This window comes from Protomyctophum bolini, assembly GCF_963924005.1.
Source record: "Protomyctophum bolini genome assembly, chromosome: 16".
Lineage (NCBI taxonomy): Eukaryota > Metazoa > Chordata > Actinopteri > Myctophiformes > Myctophidae > Protomyctophum > Protomyctophum bolini.
This window is the reverse complement of record NC_137877.1, coordinates 2,253,521-2,268,520: the sequence shown is the minus strand read 5'-3', so window position 1 is coordinate 2,268,520 and position 15,000 is coordinate 2,253,521. Positions and strand designations below refer to the sequence as shown.

The window sequence follows — 15,000 nt, the reverse complement described above, 5'->3', positions numbered from 1 at the left end:
TTGTTGTTGTTGTCTGTGTTTCTTCTTTGTGTGTACATTGTTTTTAACTTTTAGTACACGTTTATTCTGTATAAAACTAAAAATTAACTTTACGCCACTAAAACAAACGCACGCACGCGCACACACGCGCGCGCACACACACACACACACACACACACACACCATGGCTCCGTAGCCCGGGCAGGGAGTGAGTTCTGTGTTTCTCCTCAGAGCTGAGGTCCATCAGGCAGGAGGTGGTCTTCTTCTTCTTCTTCTTCTGGCGCCTCCCCTCCTCCTCCTCCTCCTCCATCTCCATGTCCTCCACACGCGCAGGAGCAGAGGAGGACAGCCCACAGCTACAGGGACACACACACACACACACACACACAGAGACGTGGGACAAGTAGTAGTAAGTAGTAGTAAGACAGACAGACAGACATGCTTTGCTGTTATTGGATGGCAGAACTTACAGGGGGGCGTGTCTGATGACTGGACAATCGTCTTCATAACTGGAACCCTCTGCTAGAGAAGACTGCAGGCTGTCATCTGATAGGAGGAGAGGAGAGGAGGAGGGGGGGAGGGGAGAGGAGAGGAGGGGGGAGAGGAGAGGAGAGGAGAGGAGAGGAGAGAGGAGAGGAGAGGAGAGGAGAGGAGAGGAGAGGAGGAGAGGAGAGGAGAGGGGAGAGGAGAGGAGAGGAGGGGGGAGGGGAGAGGAGAGGAGAGGAGAGGAGAGGAGAGGAGAGGAGAGGAGAGGAGAGGAGAGGAGAGGAGAGGAGAGGAGAGGAGAGGAGAGGAGAGGAGAGGAGAGAGGAGAGGAGAGGAGAGGAGGCCTCACTTACTTCCTGGACTAAAATGTTGTCTCAGTAAGTGCACCAAAGCATTATGGGAATTGTAGTCCACGAAGGAAGTGAGGCCAGTGCCCATGACATCATGGAGTCCATGGACACAAAAAGAACCCCTGCAGGAAAGTGTTTCTTGTCCCAAACATCATTTAAATGAGATAATAGTAAGGATTATGACCATAAAGTAACTGCCACTGACCTGACGTGTGACTGGTCAGCGAGGCGCTATCCCCCGCCCCCGCGCTGTGATTGGTCAGCGAGGCGCTATCCCCCCGCCCCTCCGCTGTGATTGGTCAGCGAGGCGCTATCCCCCGCCCCCGCGCTGTGATTGACATCCTCGACGTCCTGTGAGCGGGGTGGAGAGTCTCTGGAAGAAGTCTTGAAGCTCCACCTCGTCCGGGAATGACGAGTTCCTATTGGACCTCCAGCCGGTCGGTGGGCGGGCCTTAGGAGGACCGCTGTCCACGCGTGCGTCGGGCCCAAGCCCGGCCACCATTGGTGGGTTTGGTTCTGTAGAGGGAGATGGTGTCGTGTTGCTATACAGAGAGAGAGAGAGAGAGAGAGAGAGAGAGAGAGACACAGAGAGATAGAGACAGAGAGAGAGAGAGAGAGAGAGAGAGAGAGAGAGAGAGACACAGAGAGAGACACAGAGAGAGAGACACAGAGAGAGAGAGACAGAGAGAGAGAGAGAGAGAGAGAGAGAGAGAGAGAGAGAGAGAGAGAGAATGATCACATTTGATGATGATAGAACACGATAGAACTATTTCACTTACGACAACATTTTACAGGCACATAAAAGAGTTAATAAACGTTCTTGTGAAACTATCATTTACACTATTTTTACACTATTATATACTAAGTATAAGTATAAAGTGTGACTGTGTTGTAGTAGTAGAATCAATGTATGAAATAGATGACCTAAATAAGAACAGTATAATGTATAATATATAGTGAGTACAGTCAGAACAGAGACTGTAATGCATTGGTTCAAGTTAAAATAAATATCAATACTGTATAAATACTGTACATTGTGGCGGTGTTTGGGGTTTGGCTTCTGGACGACAGAGGGCTGGGGGTGGCAGGTCTTCCCCGGGTCCAGAGCTTCGTTCTGGGGCTACTCTTCTGAGAAGAGCCCTGGGGGGCAGAACCAACCATGGAGGAGTCAGAACCAAAACCCAGTCAGGACCGGGTGGAACCAACCATGGAGGAGTCAGGACCAAAACACAGTCAGGACCGGGTAGAACCAACCATGGAGGAGTCAGAACCAAAACCACATCAAACATCACGTGGCACTCGTGAGCTTGTAGATCTGCTATTTTTAGAGAAATCCTGAAAATGTGGCGAAAATCTTTGAATATATATTCTTTCAGGTGCTCTTTCAAGGGGGGGGGGGGGTCCCTGGAACAACATATTTTTAGATGGGGGTCCACGGTCAAATACAGATAATTCTGCGGGTCCTTGACATGAAAAAGGCACCACTGATATAGAAACATTATTCTTATGTTTTTTTTAAACTGTAAATGATTTAGAAAACATTGTGTAGAATCTGCTCTCAGGTCTAAATGGGTTAAACCTTACATTACAAGAGAATTTTGGACTAAAAGGCTTTCTAACCTTTATTTGTAGTTGTTACGTCCCCCACCAAGAGGTCCAGGTGTTATTTGTAGTTGTTACGTCCCCACCAAAGAGGTCCAGGTGTTATTTTGTAGTTGTTACGTCCCCACCAAAGAGGTCCAGGTGTTATTTGTAGTTGTTACGTCCCCACCAAAGAGGTCCAGGTGTTATTTGTAGTTGTTACGTCCCCACCAAAGAGGTCCAGGTGTTATTTGTAGTTGTTACGTCCCCACCAAAGAGGTCCAGGTGTTATTTGTAGTTGTTACGTCCCCACCAAAGAGGTCCAGGTGTTATTTGTAGTTGTTACGTCCCCCACCAAAGAGGTCCAGGTGTTATTTGTAGTTGTTACGTCCCCACCAAAGAGGTCCAGGTGTTATTTTGTAGTTGTTACGTCCCCACCAAAGAGGTCCAGGTGTTATTTGTAGTTGTTACGTCCCCACCAAAGAGGTCCAGGTGTTATTTGTAGTTGTTACGTCCCCACCAAAGAGGTCCAGGTGTTATTTGTAGTTGTTACGTCCCCACCAAAGAGGTCCAGGTGTTATTTGTAGTTGTTACGTCCCCAACAAAGAGGTGCAGGTGTTATTTGTAGTTGTTACGTCCCCACCAAAGAGGTCCAGGTGTTATTTGTAGTTGTTACGTCCCCACCAAAGAGGTCCAGGTGTTATTTTGTAGTTGTTACGTCCCCACCAAAGAGGTCCAGGTGTTATTTGTAGTTGTTACGTCCCCACCAAAGAGGTCCAGGTGTTATTTGTAGTTGTTACGTCCCCACCAAAGAGGTCCAGGTGTTATTTGTAGTTGTTACGTCCCCACCAAAGAGGTCCAGGTGTTATTTGTAGTTGTTACGTCCCCACCAAAGAGGTCCAGGTGTTATTTGTAGTTGTTACGTCCCCCACCAAAGAGGTCCAGGTGTTATTTGTAGTTGTTACGTCCCCACCAAAGAGGTCCAGGTGTTATTTGTAGTTGTTACGTCCCCACCAAAGAGGTCCAGGTGTTATTTGTAGTTGTTACGTCCCCACCAAAGAGGTCCAGGTGTTATTTTGTAGTTGTTACGTCCCCACCAAAGAGGTCCAGGTGTTATTTGTAGTTGTTACGTCCCCACCAAAGAGGTCCAGGTGTTATTTTGTAGTTGTTACGTCCCCACCAAAGAGGTCCAGGTGTTATTTGTAGTTGTTACGTCCCCACCAAAGAGGTCCAGGTGTTATTTGTAGTTGTTATGTCCCCACCAAAGAGGTCCAGGTGTTATTTGTAGTTGTTACGTCCCCACCAAAGAGGTCCAGGTGTTATTTGTAGTTGTTACGTCCCCCACCAAAGAGGTCCAGGTGTTATTTGTAGTTGTTACGTCCCCACCAAAGAGGTCCAGGTGTTATTTGTAGTTGTTACGTCCCCCACCAAAGAGGTCCAGGTGTTATTTGTAGTTGTTACGTCACCACCAAAGAGGTCCAGGTGTTATTTGTAGTTGTTACGTCCCCACCAAAGAGGTCCAGGTGTTATTTTGTAGTTGTTACGTCCCCACCAAAGAGGTCCAGGTGTTATTTGTAGTTGTTACGTCCCCCACCAAAGAGGTCCAGGTGTTATTTGTAGTTGTTACGTCCCCAACAAAGAGGTCCAGGTGTTATTTGTAGTTGTTACGTCCCCACCAAAGAGGTCCAGGTGTTATTTTGTAGTTGTTACGTCCCCACCAAAGAGGTCCAGGTGTTATTTGTAGTTGTTACGTCCCCACCAAAGAGGTCCAGGTGTTATTTTGTAGTTGTTACGTCCCCACCAAAGAGGTCCAGGTGTTATTTGTAGTTGTTACGTCCCCACCAAAGAGGTCCAGGTGTTATTTGTAGTTGTTATGTCCCCACCAAAGAGGTCCAGGTGTTATTTGTAGTTGTTACGTCCCCACCAAAGAGGTCCAGGTGTTATTTGTAGTTGTTACGTCCCCCACCAAAGAGGTCCAGGTGTTATTTGTAGTTGTTACGTCCCCACCAAAGAGGTCCAGGTGTTATTTGTAGTTGTTACGTCCCCACCAAAGAGGTCCAGGTGTTATTTGTAGTTGTTACGTCCCCCACCAAAGAGGTCCAGGTGTTATTTGTAGTTGTTACGTCCCCACCAAAGAGGTCCAGGTGTTATTTGTAGTTGTTATGTCCCCACCAAAGAGGTCCAGGTGTTATTTGTAGTTGTTACGTCCCCACCAAAGAGGTCCAGGTGTTATTTGTAGTTGTTACGTCCCCACCAAAGAGGTCCAGGTGTTATTTGTAGTTGTTACGTCCCCCACCAAAGAGGTCCAGGTGTTATTTGTAGTTGTTACGTCCCCCACCAAAGAGGTCCAGGTGTTATTTGTAGTTGTTACGTCCCCCACCAAAGAGGTCCAGGTGTTATTTGTAGTTGTTACGTCCCCACCAAAGAGGTCCAGGTGTTATTTGTAGTTGTTACGTCCCCCACCAAAGAGGTCCAGGTGTTATTTGTAGTTGTTACGTCCCCACCAAAGAGGTCCAGGTGTTATTTGTAGTTGTTACGTCCCCCACCAAAGAGGTCCAGGTGTTATTTGTAGTTGTTACGTCCCCACCAAAGAGGTCCAGGTGTTATTTTGTGCAAAAGTGCATTATTGGCTATTTCCCTATACAATAAGCCCTCAATGGGGGTTGGGTTTTTGTGATAATAATAATAAATAATTTCCTCTATCCATTTCTGAAAATGTGTACTTGTATCTGTACTGTACTTGTATGTGTACTTGTATCTGTACTGTACTTGTATCTGTACTGTACTTGTATGTGTACTTGTATCTGTACTGTACTTGTATCTGTACTGTACTTGTATGTGTACTTTGTATCTTTGTTTGTCGTATAATCAACAAGTCCGGCTACACACCTTCAGGGGCGTCGTCTCCACTAGCTCCACCCCCAGCGGACAGTAGTTGGAGTCGTCAACCTCGACGAGCTCTTTCCTCTTGGCGGCCAATGGCGTGCTCCGTTGTGCAGAGGCGGCCAATGGGGCGCTCTGCCGCTCAGAGGCATTGTGGGTGTTGTGGTTCTGGGGAGGTAAGCTGCGAACCAGGGCCAGGCTGTGGAAATCCCCACAAGCCACCTGTGTGCAAACACACATTGAGATTAACGTTTAAGTTAACTTAAGATTAAGTTAGTAGTTACAACGATAACTATAATAAACATAATATTAACACACACACGTGCACTGCACGCACACACGCACACGCACACGCACACGTACACATACACGCACACACACACACACACACACGCAAGATGTGTTTGAATTTGAAATAGCTCACAAGTGGGATTTGGCAATAGCTTCGCTTTGAGGTTACAAACCACTGATAAACACACACACACGCACACACCCACACACACACACACACACACACACATGCGCGCACACACACACACACACACACACACACACACACACACACACACACACACACACACACACACACACACACATACACACACACACACACACACACACACACACACATACCTGAATGACGTGTCTGCCTGCCAAGTGTTCCACCTGAAACATGAACACAAAGGTAATGATAATGATAATGAACTTTATTTATTTAGCACCTTTCAGAGCAAGGTTCCAAAGTGCTGTACAGTACAAGGTTAAAAAACACAAACAACATAATATGGAAAATCATAATCACGGGCAGTTTAAAAACTAGAAACATAAAGAAAAGAAGACAACATAGCAGCAGTTAAAAACTAGAACTGCACTCTGTCGAGCATGCTTGTTGCACACTAGTAGGCCATAAATGCCATAAATATTATTATTATTATTATTATTATTATTACTAATGCGCAAGCAGAGCGCGCAAGTACTTTCCCCAGGCAGACCTTGTGTGGCTTCCAGACAGGGAAGGTTTTGGTGACCAGGCCCAGCTGGCACCCGGAGCCCCAGGACCAGACCTCCTGCTGGGCGGACACGGCCAGGGTGTGTTCCCTCCCGCACGACACGCCCACCACCCGGACCCCCACCGGAGGCACCACGTCACCGTCCACGATGCTGACCGGAGACGCTTCGGACACGAAGAGAGGCCCTCTGGCTGTCAAAGAGAGGAGGGGAGGGGAGGAAATTAAAAGACTTCAGTGCACTGTGCCTACATGTCTAAGCATAATGCAAGGAATAAATGCATTCGCCATGTATCCGAAGGAAGTCTGATCCAATCACTTTTAGATTTCTCCAGTTTAATCCTGAGTTTAAGTTTTGTTGTGTTCAAGATCTGATTTTAGGCATTATGTTTAAGCCTCCAGGAAAATCCGTGTTGAGGTTCTTAATCCACTGTTTTTCATTAAAACGTCTTTGTCCTAAAACTGTCCAGTTAGGATTGTGTTGAAGTCCAGCGCATTTTAGGGCTTCAATGCCGTGAGCCATGAAATGTTGCACAAATCTTGTGGTTGTCTTTTTTGCATTGTTAATATTGTATCTGTGTCGTCCCAGCCTAGTACCTATTGTTTTACCTGTTGTTGTTTTAGGGGAGGGGAGGGGAGGGGAGGGGAGGGGAGGGGAGGGGAGGGGAGGTTAACCGAATAACCACAGTGTTTGTAGAGCAGTGGTTTCAGGCCATAAAGCTGCAATAAGCAATAATATGTAAAAGAAATAATAATAATAATCAGACAGCCAGCAATGGGTAGAACGCTCGCAAAAGAATGAGTCTCTGTGACACATCTAGGGGCCGTGTGAGGCGTTGTGAGCTTCTAGGTCTGCTATTTTCACAATTGTTCCCTTTTTCTTAATATTATTTGACAATTGGGCCAATGTTTGAACAGTTTCTTTTTTTACAGAATAGAAAAAAATAGCTTGGACCTTCCTCAGGAAGTCAGGCTTGTTATTACTTGTTATTTAACCCATTCTGGGCGGGAACCCCTTTTGGTGTTAGCATTATGTTATGCTTTAGCTATTGAAAAATAGCAGATCTACAAGCTTGTATAGGTCTGCTATTTCAAGCTTGTATAGGTCTGCTATTTTTGAAAATTCGAACGACTGACATAGAAACATAGCTTTTTCATAAAACTGTCAGGATGTATAGAAGAACATTTTTAGAATCTGATCTCAGGTCAAAAAATGGGATATATACTTGTTTATTTATGTTTTCCTCCATGGAAGAAAAAGGGGAACAGGGTGTGAAGAAGAGTGAAAGTGAAACTAACCGGTGTCTTGGTCTCTCTCTCTCCCCCCGTGCGGCGGTGTGTCCCTCTCTCTCCCCGCCGTCAGCCCACACTGTCCCGCGGCGTTCTCCCCCCACGTGAACACTGCGCCCTGATCGCTGAGCGCCGCGCAGTGGAAGCCCCCCGCCGCCACGCGCACCACGGCCTGGCCAATCAGAGCGCTCTCCATCAGGGGAGAGGAGGCCGGGACCGCCAGGCCCCGACCACGCCACGGCAGCTCTCCGAACGTATACACCACGCCACCTGGAGGAGAGCAAGGATAAAAAGTATATAAACATTGTTCAAAACATGTATATATACAGTATATATATATATGATTGTGATGATTGTGATCAACTACTTTCAACTTTCAACTACTGCACACCCCACTTTGGACAACATTCCACACGTCCTAGACTCTTCTCCCTTGTCTACAACACCCTGGACAACGCTCCACACGTCCTAGACTCTTCTCCCTTCTCTACAACACCCAGGACTACGCTCCACACGTCCCAGACTCTTCTCCCTTCTCTACAACACCCTGGACAACGCTCCACACGTCCCAGACTCTTCTCCCGTCTCTAAAACACCCAGGACTACGCTCCACACGTCCCAGACTCTTCTCCCTTGTCTACAACAACCTGGACTACGCTCCACACGTCCCAGACTCTTCTCCCTTGCCTACAACACCCAGGACTACGCTCCTCGGCTCTCGCACGCACACACCTTGTGTGAGTATGAGTCCATGGTTGGCCCCCAGGGCAGCTTGGACGACAGGTCTGGACAGCAGCACTCTGTCGATGAGGGGCCCCTCGCTGGAAGAACCCGACTGCCACAGGTGGAGAACACCTCTCTCTGTAGAGGGGGCCCAGGGGGGCCCCCGATCCTCATCTGTAGAGGGGGGCCCCCGATCCTCATCCACAGAGCTGTGGAGCGCGCACGCACACGCACGCACGCATGCACGCACGCACACATACGCACGCACGCACACACACAAACACACACACACACACACGCACAAACGCACACACACACACACACTCACACACACACACACACAATATGACATATAGAAACATAGATTTTTCAGGAAACTTTTAGGGTTTAGAAGTCTTTTTTTTATATTTTTAATCTGCCTGCAGGTCCAAATGGGTTCAACAAGAGAAGTAATTAATTTACTCATAAATACTGACCCCTATGTAGCGCCACCAGGGGATTCCATCTACTTAAACTGAATTTACTGAAACATTTGTTTTAACTGCAAGCTGGTATATTGGAAATCGGGGCATCTCGAGGAGATACACGCGATAGTGCAGTTGTGCGTGCGTGCGTGCGTGCCGTGCATGTGTGTGTGTGTGTGTGTGTGCGTGCGTGCATGCGTGTGTGCGTGCGTGCGTGCCGTGCGTGTGTGCGTGCGTGCGTGCGTGCGTACTTTCTGTTCTCCATTAGTGCAGCTTCTTCATTGCAGTTCATAATGAAACCATTGTTGCCACACTGTGGGGTCGTCCATCTACACGCCGGCCTCACGTGTTGGAACAGCCACCAGCGACTCTTCTGGGGAACGGAGAGATTATAGAACGAAAAGGAAACAAAATTAATCTATGAAGGAGATTTTAAGAAATGCTCTCCTTGACCAAAGAGCCATAGAGCACCGAAGTCACTTATAGGTCACTCGCTCATCCCCTGGTTCAGGGAAGTAATTCTCTGTATCGTTTTATTGTTTATTGTTTATAAGGATCCCCATTAGCTTTTGCCTTGACAAAAGCTAGTCTTCCTGGGGTCCGACACAGACAAACATTTAACATTTAACAAAAGGCAATACTTACAATTGTTTACAAACACTAACTCAAAATAAAACATAGTAAAACCGTCAGTCACTCTTATGTGATACAGTCTGTTTCTTCTAGCGAAAGTCTATCTATTTCAGCAGCAGTATAACATTAAGCGTTTTCTCTCTCAGTCAGTTGATTCTTCATCTCCATATGAGTGAAACGGCCGGGATGACATGTTTGTTTTTTTCAAACACAGTTCTTCAAACACAGATCTAAAATCCCTAATGCAAATAAAAAGTACATGAACCTGTGGATTTGCGCCCTCTACCGATATTGACGTCAGACTTCGATGCTCCATACAGAATACTATATACAACAAACAACTCACAGGCACATTTGCAAATAAAGCATTATGAAAAAACCATACACTTCAAATTACGGTAGTGTTTAACGCATTGCAAATGACAATATTAAAGTCATTATTGCATTACTAGTGACATGTGATGTGATGTCACTGTGATGGACACATGTCACTGATGCATTATGACATTAACCCACGGGAGGGCCTTTTGGTGTTAAAGCATTATTCATCGTTATACTTTAGCTATTGAAAAATCTATGTGGTGCAAATCTTTGAATATATTATTCTTTCAGAGCGAACGTTTTTAACTCAAACCTTTGCTTCTGGGAGGTCCCTGGAACAACATTTTATCAGACGGGGGTCGGCGGCCAATTACATATAATTTTTGGGGTCCTTGACATGAAATATTGAGCACCACTGATATAGAAATTCAGGTATAGGTATTTCGGAAAACGGTCATGATTTACAAAACATTTTTTTTAAACGTCGACGTCAGGCCGAAATGGGTTAAAGTGATGGACACATGAATGCATTAGTAATTGATTGAAATGCCTTTTGCATAATGAGCTCTTTTAATGAAAACTACATTTACTTAACATACAACTTTTCTTCCGTAATATAATTCAAAAAGTGAAACTTTCATATATTATCACTTCATTGTGCATAAAGTGAAGTGTTTAAAACCTTTTATTTTTATTTTTTAATCTTGATGATTATGGAATACAGCTCATGAAAATCAAAATCTCCACAAAGAAACGATATTTTTTAATCAAGAAATGTCAACTATCTGAAAAGCATATTAATGTATGCAGTCTGGGCTACTTTTGAACAAATTAACTTACAGTGCTGTAAAATATCATTTTGGATTTGATTTATTTGATATATTCATGATACAATTCATAGGAGAGCAGTACAGACTTTTACTTGTAAAGGAACATTTCTACATTAATAAGCTTATTGCTACATTTACTAAATAAAAATTAAATACAAATCCTAACAAATTGTGACTATTTGAGTTAGAATTTGAAAGCAGTACTTTTACTTAGTATTCAGAGTTTGATAAAGAACAGATCTACAAGCTGTCGACGAGTGTCGGCGTGAGGCAACGTTGTTGTCAACTTGTAGATCGGCTCTTTCTCGCGGCGTCAGCAGCACTTTAAGGAACTTAAAGTTAATCTGTCCAGCTTTTTCTGGGTCTGCCGAAAATAGCCGATCTACGAGCTAATCGAAAACAGCCGATCTAACAAGCTCATCGAAAACAGCCGATCTAACAAGCTCACGATCGGCACACGCAACTAACAAATCACGCCGTCCATCCCAAACTAAAACTTACCGAGGTTGGTTGAAGATCAGACAGTCCTCCTTTATCCGCCTTAAAATAACATTGTCATTATAAATAGACTTGTAAATACGACCGTTTTAAAGCTACACAAACGGGCTGCAGTAGAGGTTTAAAATAAATGGTAGATCTGAAACCGTAAGGGTTTGTGAAGCTATAATGTCAGTTGACGGCTGACGGCATGGGTTGTGTTGTTGTGGGAAGTGACTGAGTGAGTGTGTGTGTGGGAGGGGGGGAAGGAGGGGGGTGACGGTAGCCGCCGAGGGTCAAACATCACGGCAGCGACTCTCAACCTGCAGCCGAGGAGCAGGACACACTGGAAACATTATTATCATTTTTTTTAATTATTATTATTATATTATTTACTTACGATACTTTTCATTGGTGAAATATTTATTAAACACACACGCACGCACACACACACACACCGACTCAATGTCAGATAATCCCCACATTATCCTACAACAATTTATGTGAACAGACTTCACTGTAGTAGCTGTTCATACATTATATTTGTACTTAGGCTGTTCTGCTGTCATGAAAGTTTATAGTTAGAGAAATTCAAAGTCCAGTCGTCTGCTGTCCAGCCTTGGCCTTACGGGTCCATTTGGTTTAATTTTACGCTCTCAAGAATACAAATAGGCCTAATTTAGTGTAGAGAAAATTAGAATGTAGAATAATTGTTAATTTGATCAACGTTTGCCTGTTTGGAATTGTGGACAAAATCCTTTCCAACAACAACGAAATACTCAAAGTTTGGGGTCCGAGAGGCTAAATGTAATAAAACGGTGGTCCGTGGTCTGAAAAGCCGAATGAAGGAACTTTGACGTGAACAGAGTATGTTTATAGCCTGTGTAATGTAATTCAGTTCGTCAAGAAGTCAGCCCTTGTGCCGTGACATTGTCTCGCAATGCCGTGACCCGGATTCGAACCGGGGTTGCTGCGGCCACAACGCAGAGTACTAACCACTATACGATCACGGCGAGCTACCGGGGCTTAGCGACGCTCTGGGAGCTTTCACTTCAAGTAGGTCTGCTCCTATAGTGTGACGTGAGTTTTGACTATTGCTGTATTGACGTATGGTTCTTTCTGCTTTGGCAATGTAAACGTATGTTTTCTCATGCCAATAAAGCCCTTTGAATTTAATTGTGACGTGTGACATTTTAGTAATGTAATTAGAGACAGTAGGCCTATGACAAAGTTCCACCACTGCCCTAGTGGCTGCATATGGACCGCTATAATAATATATATTTATAATAATAGTAATAACATAAACATAAGTAACACATGAGACAGTGCAAAACTGCAAACACACAATATGTTCACAAAGTGAACCAAAGTGAGTCCATTGATTTCGTTGAGGGTACAGGTGTTGAATAAATGAATACATAAGTATATATTTTTTAGAAGTAACATAGTTGTAGCAGATATAGTGTAGGCCTTTTTTTCATGAGTCATGGCAAACTTATTTAACAGGATGTGGTAAGTATATAGGCTTTCTTTCTTTCTGTTTTTATTATATATATATTTTTTTTGTATTCTTTTTGTATTATTTTTTCTATTCCATTTAACATTAATGTTCCCTGTCGGGGAATCGAACCCCGGTCTCCCGCGTGACAGGCGGAGATACCGCCCATTTATGCATACATGGTGTAATGCTACCTCCTTGTGGTGATAAATGACTACTACAGTGAAGTCAGTTCACAGAAGTTGTTGTATAGTCTATGTGGGGATTATCTGACGAGGTACCATTTGATTGGGCAAAACCTTACTAGATTATACTAAGTAATATAACCCTTCCATAGGAGTATCTTTTTATATTTTCCAAGAATCAAGAATCCTAAGCAAGCTATAAGAACCTAATATCTGTCTAACAGTAGATTATCTGTACAGTGAAGCTATGGGTATAATACATTATAGAACCTAATATCTGTCTAACAGTAGATGATATGTACAGTGAAGCTGAGTGCTAAGCTGAAACAACAGGTCTGGGAATGCCCATATATGGACCTTTTTTCCTTTTTTAAAAATTGACGTTTTCGTCAAATGTGTGCTCATTAGTAGGCCTAAGGCCAGGCGGGGCCTCAGGCCAGCCCAGTTAGGGCCCAGTTAGGGCCTATGCAGATATAGGGCCTTCATTTTCAGGCCTGTTGAGAACTCGGCTGCCGAGCATTTTTTTTCATGAAAAAAAATGAGTAGTGATATGGCTGACTGAGTAAAATAAAACAACCTGAAAATACATAGCTATAAGTGAAGAGCAATTTCCGCAATTACCATTTCCGCAATTTCCATTTCCGCAATTTCCATTTCCACCATTTCCGCAATTACCATTTCCGCAATTTCCGCAATTTCCGCAGTTTCCATTTCCGCATTTTCCGCAATTTCCATTTCCACCATTTCCGCAATTTCCGCAATTACAATTTACGCAATTTACGCAATTTCCATTTCCGCAATTTCCATTTCCATTTCCAACTATTAATGGCAGCTGGGTTTCATCTTTCAAATAAAATAGAATTCTGTCTGTTTAGCTATAAAATTATGTCAGGGAATAGGGATACACAGTATATGTCTTTCATTTGCATTGCATCTCCCCCCCCCCCCCCCCCCCCCAAGCTTTTATTTTCGTTCGAGTAATAGTACAACTCTAATAGTATTACTTATAATAATGTAATTAAAGATAACTTCATTCAGATATTTATTTTTATTTCATTTTCCAGATTTTTTTTTCTTCATTTTTTTAGATTTTCATTGGTGGGCCAGTCATAATGGGCCTGAGGTTGAGTATCACTGCTATAGAGCGCCGCAGTCCTGCCCCCTTTCAGAAAAGCGAATGGCCCAGGAAGTGGAAGCCCCATGCATTCTCCCATCGGCACTTTTAATATAATTTATTTAAAGACGGTTACGCCGCGGACAAAGCCAATTCGGATCGTGACGAATCATGACAATGAACACAATATTTTGGGCCGATCAAATAATTTATAAGACGAAAAATAAAACAAATAGTGTTGTCTCCTGACTTTCTTTTCTTCTTTCTAATGATTTGATCGTCCCAAAATATTGTGTTCATTGTCATGATTCGTCACGATCCAAATTGGCTTTGTCCGCGGCGTAACCGTCTTTAAATAAATTATATTAAAAGTGCCGATGGGAGAATGCATGGGGCTTCCACTTCCTGGGCCACTCGCTTTTCTGAAAGGGGGCGCGCGGGGACTGCGGCGCTCTATAGTCCTATACCCTAATAAAATGAGCAGGGGGAAAAGCAAAGCCCAACGTCGAGGTAAAAATAAGCAGACTTGGCAACCCCGCTAGTGTACTGTAGCTTAATCCGTTATAGAGAGGTGAGATAGTGAAAGTGTGCGTGTGCCTTTTTTAGAAGCAATTGTGTGTGTCGGGTATTACACAGGGGTCAAGAGTATACTGTATATGAGCTATCTGTGTGTATTAAAAAAAAGCAGTGCAGAGGAAATGTGTGTGTGTGTGTGTGTGTGTGTGTGTGTGTGTGTGTGTGTGTGTGTGTGTGTGTGTGTGTGTGTGTGCGTGCGTGGCGTGCGTGCGTGGCGTGCGTGCGTGGCGTGCGGTGTCCAAGTGGGCGGTATATCTTGATGGACGAGTATCGTGACTTCTCCCAGCTTCCTGGGAGGAAGAGGCCGTATCTCACCAGTGCAGTTTTGGGGGGGGGGGATATCTAAATTGCATGCTTGCCTTTATATTGATTAGAACGCTGAGTTTTCCCCGTGTATACACTTGTGTATCCCGAGATAACTGCTGTGCAAGCTATGCATTTACACACACACACACACACACACACACAGTCTCTCACACACACACACACACACACACACACACACACACAGTCTCTCTCACACACACACAGTCTCTCACACACACACACACACACACACACACACACACACACACACACACACACACACACACACACAGTCTC

General features: G+C 44.4%; 1 protein-coding gene across 1 annotated transcript in view; it reads right to left on the bottom strand.

The window, feature by feature from the left end:
* LOC308330380 (alsin-like) overlaps positions 1 to 11,248 on the bottom strand; it is a 61,870-nt gene extending 50,622 nt beyond the window's left edge. The window contains exons 1-12 of the mRNA XM_080785229.1: positions 11,049 to 11,248; positions 9,015 to 9,136; positions 8,309 to 8,508; positions 7,586 to 7,846; positions 6,272 to 6,480; positions 5,913 to 5,945; positions 5,286 to 5,501; positions 1,849 to 1,955; positions 1,137 to 1,357; positions 1,021 to 1,104; positions 450 to 525; positions 163 to 335 (exon numbers count right to left, since the gene is read on the bottom strand). Coding sequence (XP_080641355.1) covers positions 163 to 335; positions 450 to 525; positions 1,021 to 1,104; positions 1,137 to 1,357; positions 1,849 to 1,955; positions 5,286 to 5,501; positions 5,913 to 5,945; positions 6,272 to 6,480; positions 7,586 to 7,846; positions 8,309 to 8,508; positions 9,015 to 9,055 — 1,621 coding nt within the window. The 5' untranslated portion in view covers positions 9,056 to 9,136; positions 11,049 to 11,248. The remainder of the gene's footprint in view (positions 1 to 162; positions 336 to 449; positions 526 to 1,020; positions 1,105 to 1,136; positions 1,358 to 1,848; positions 1,956 to 5,285; positions 5,502 to 5,912; positions 5,946 to 6,271; positions 6,481 to 7,585; positions 7,847 to 8,308; positions 8,509 to 9,014; positions 9,137 to 11,048) is intronic.
* Between the last annotated feature and the right edge of the window lie 3,752 nt (positions 11,249 to 15,000).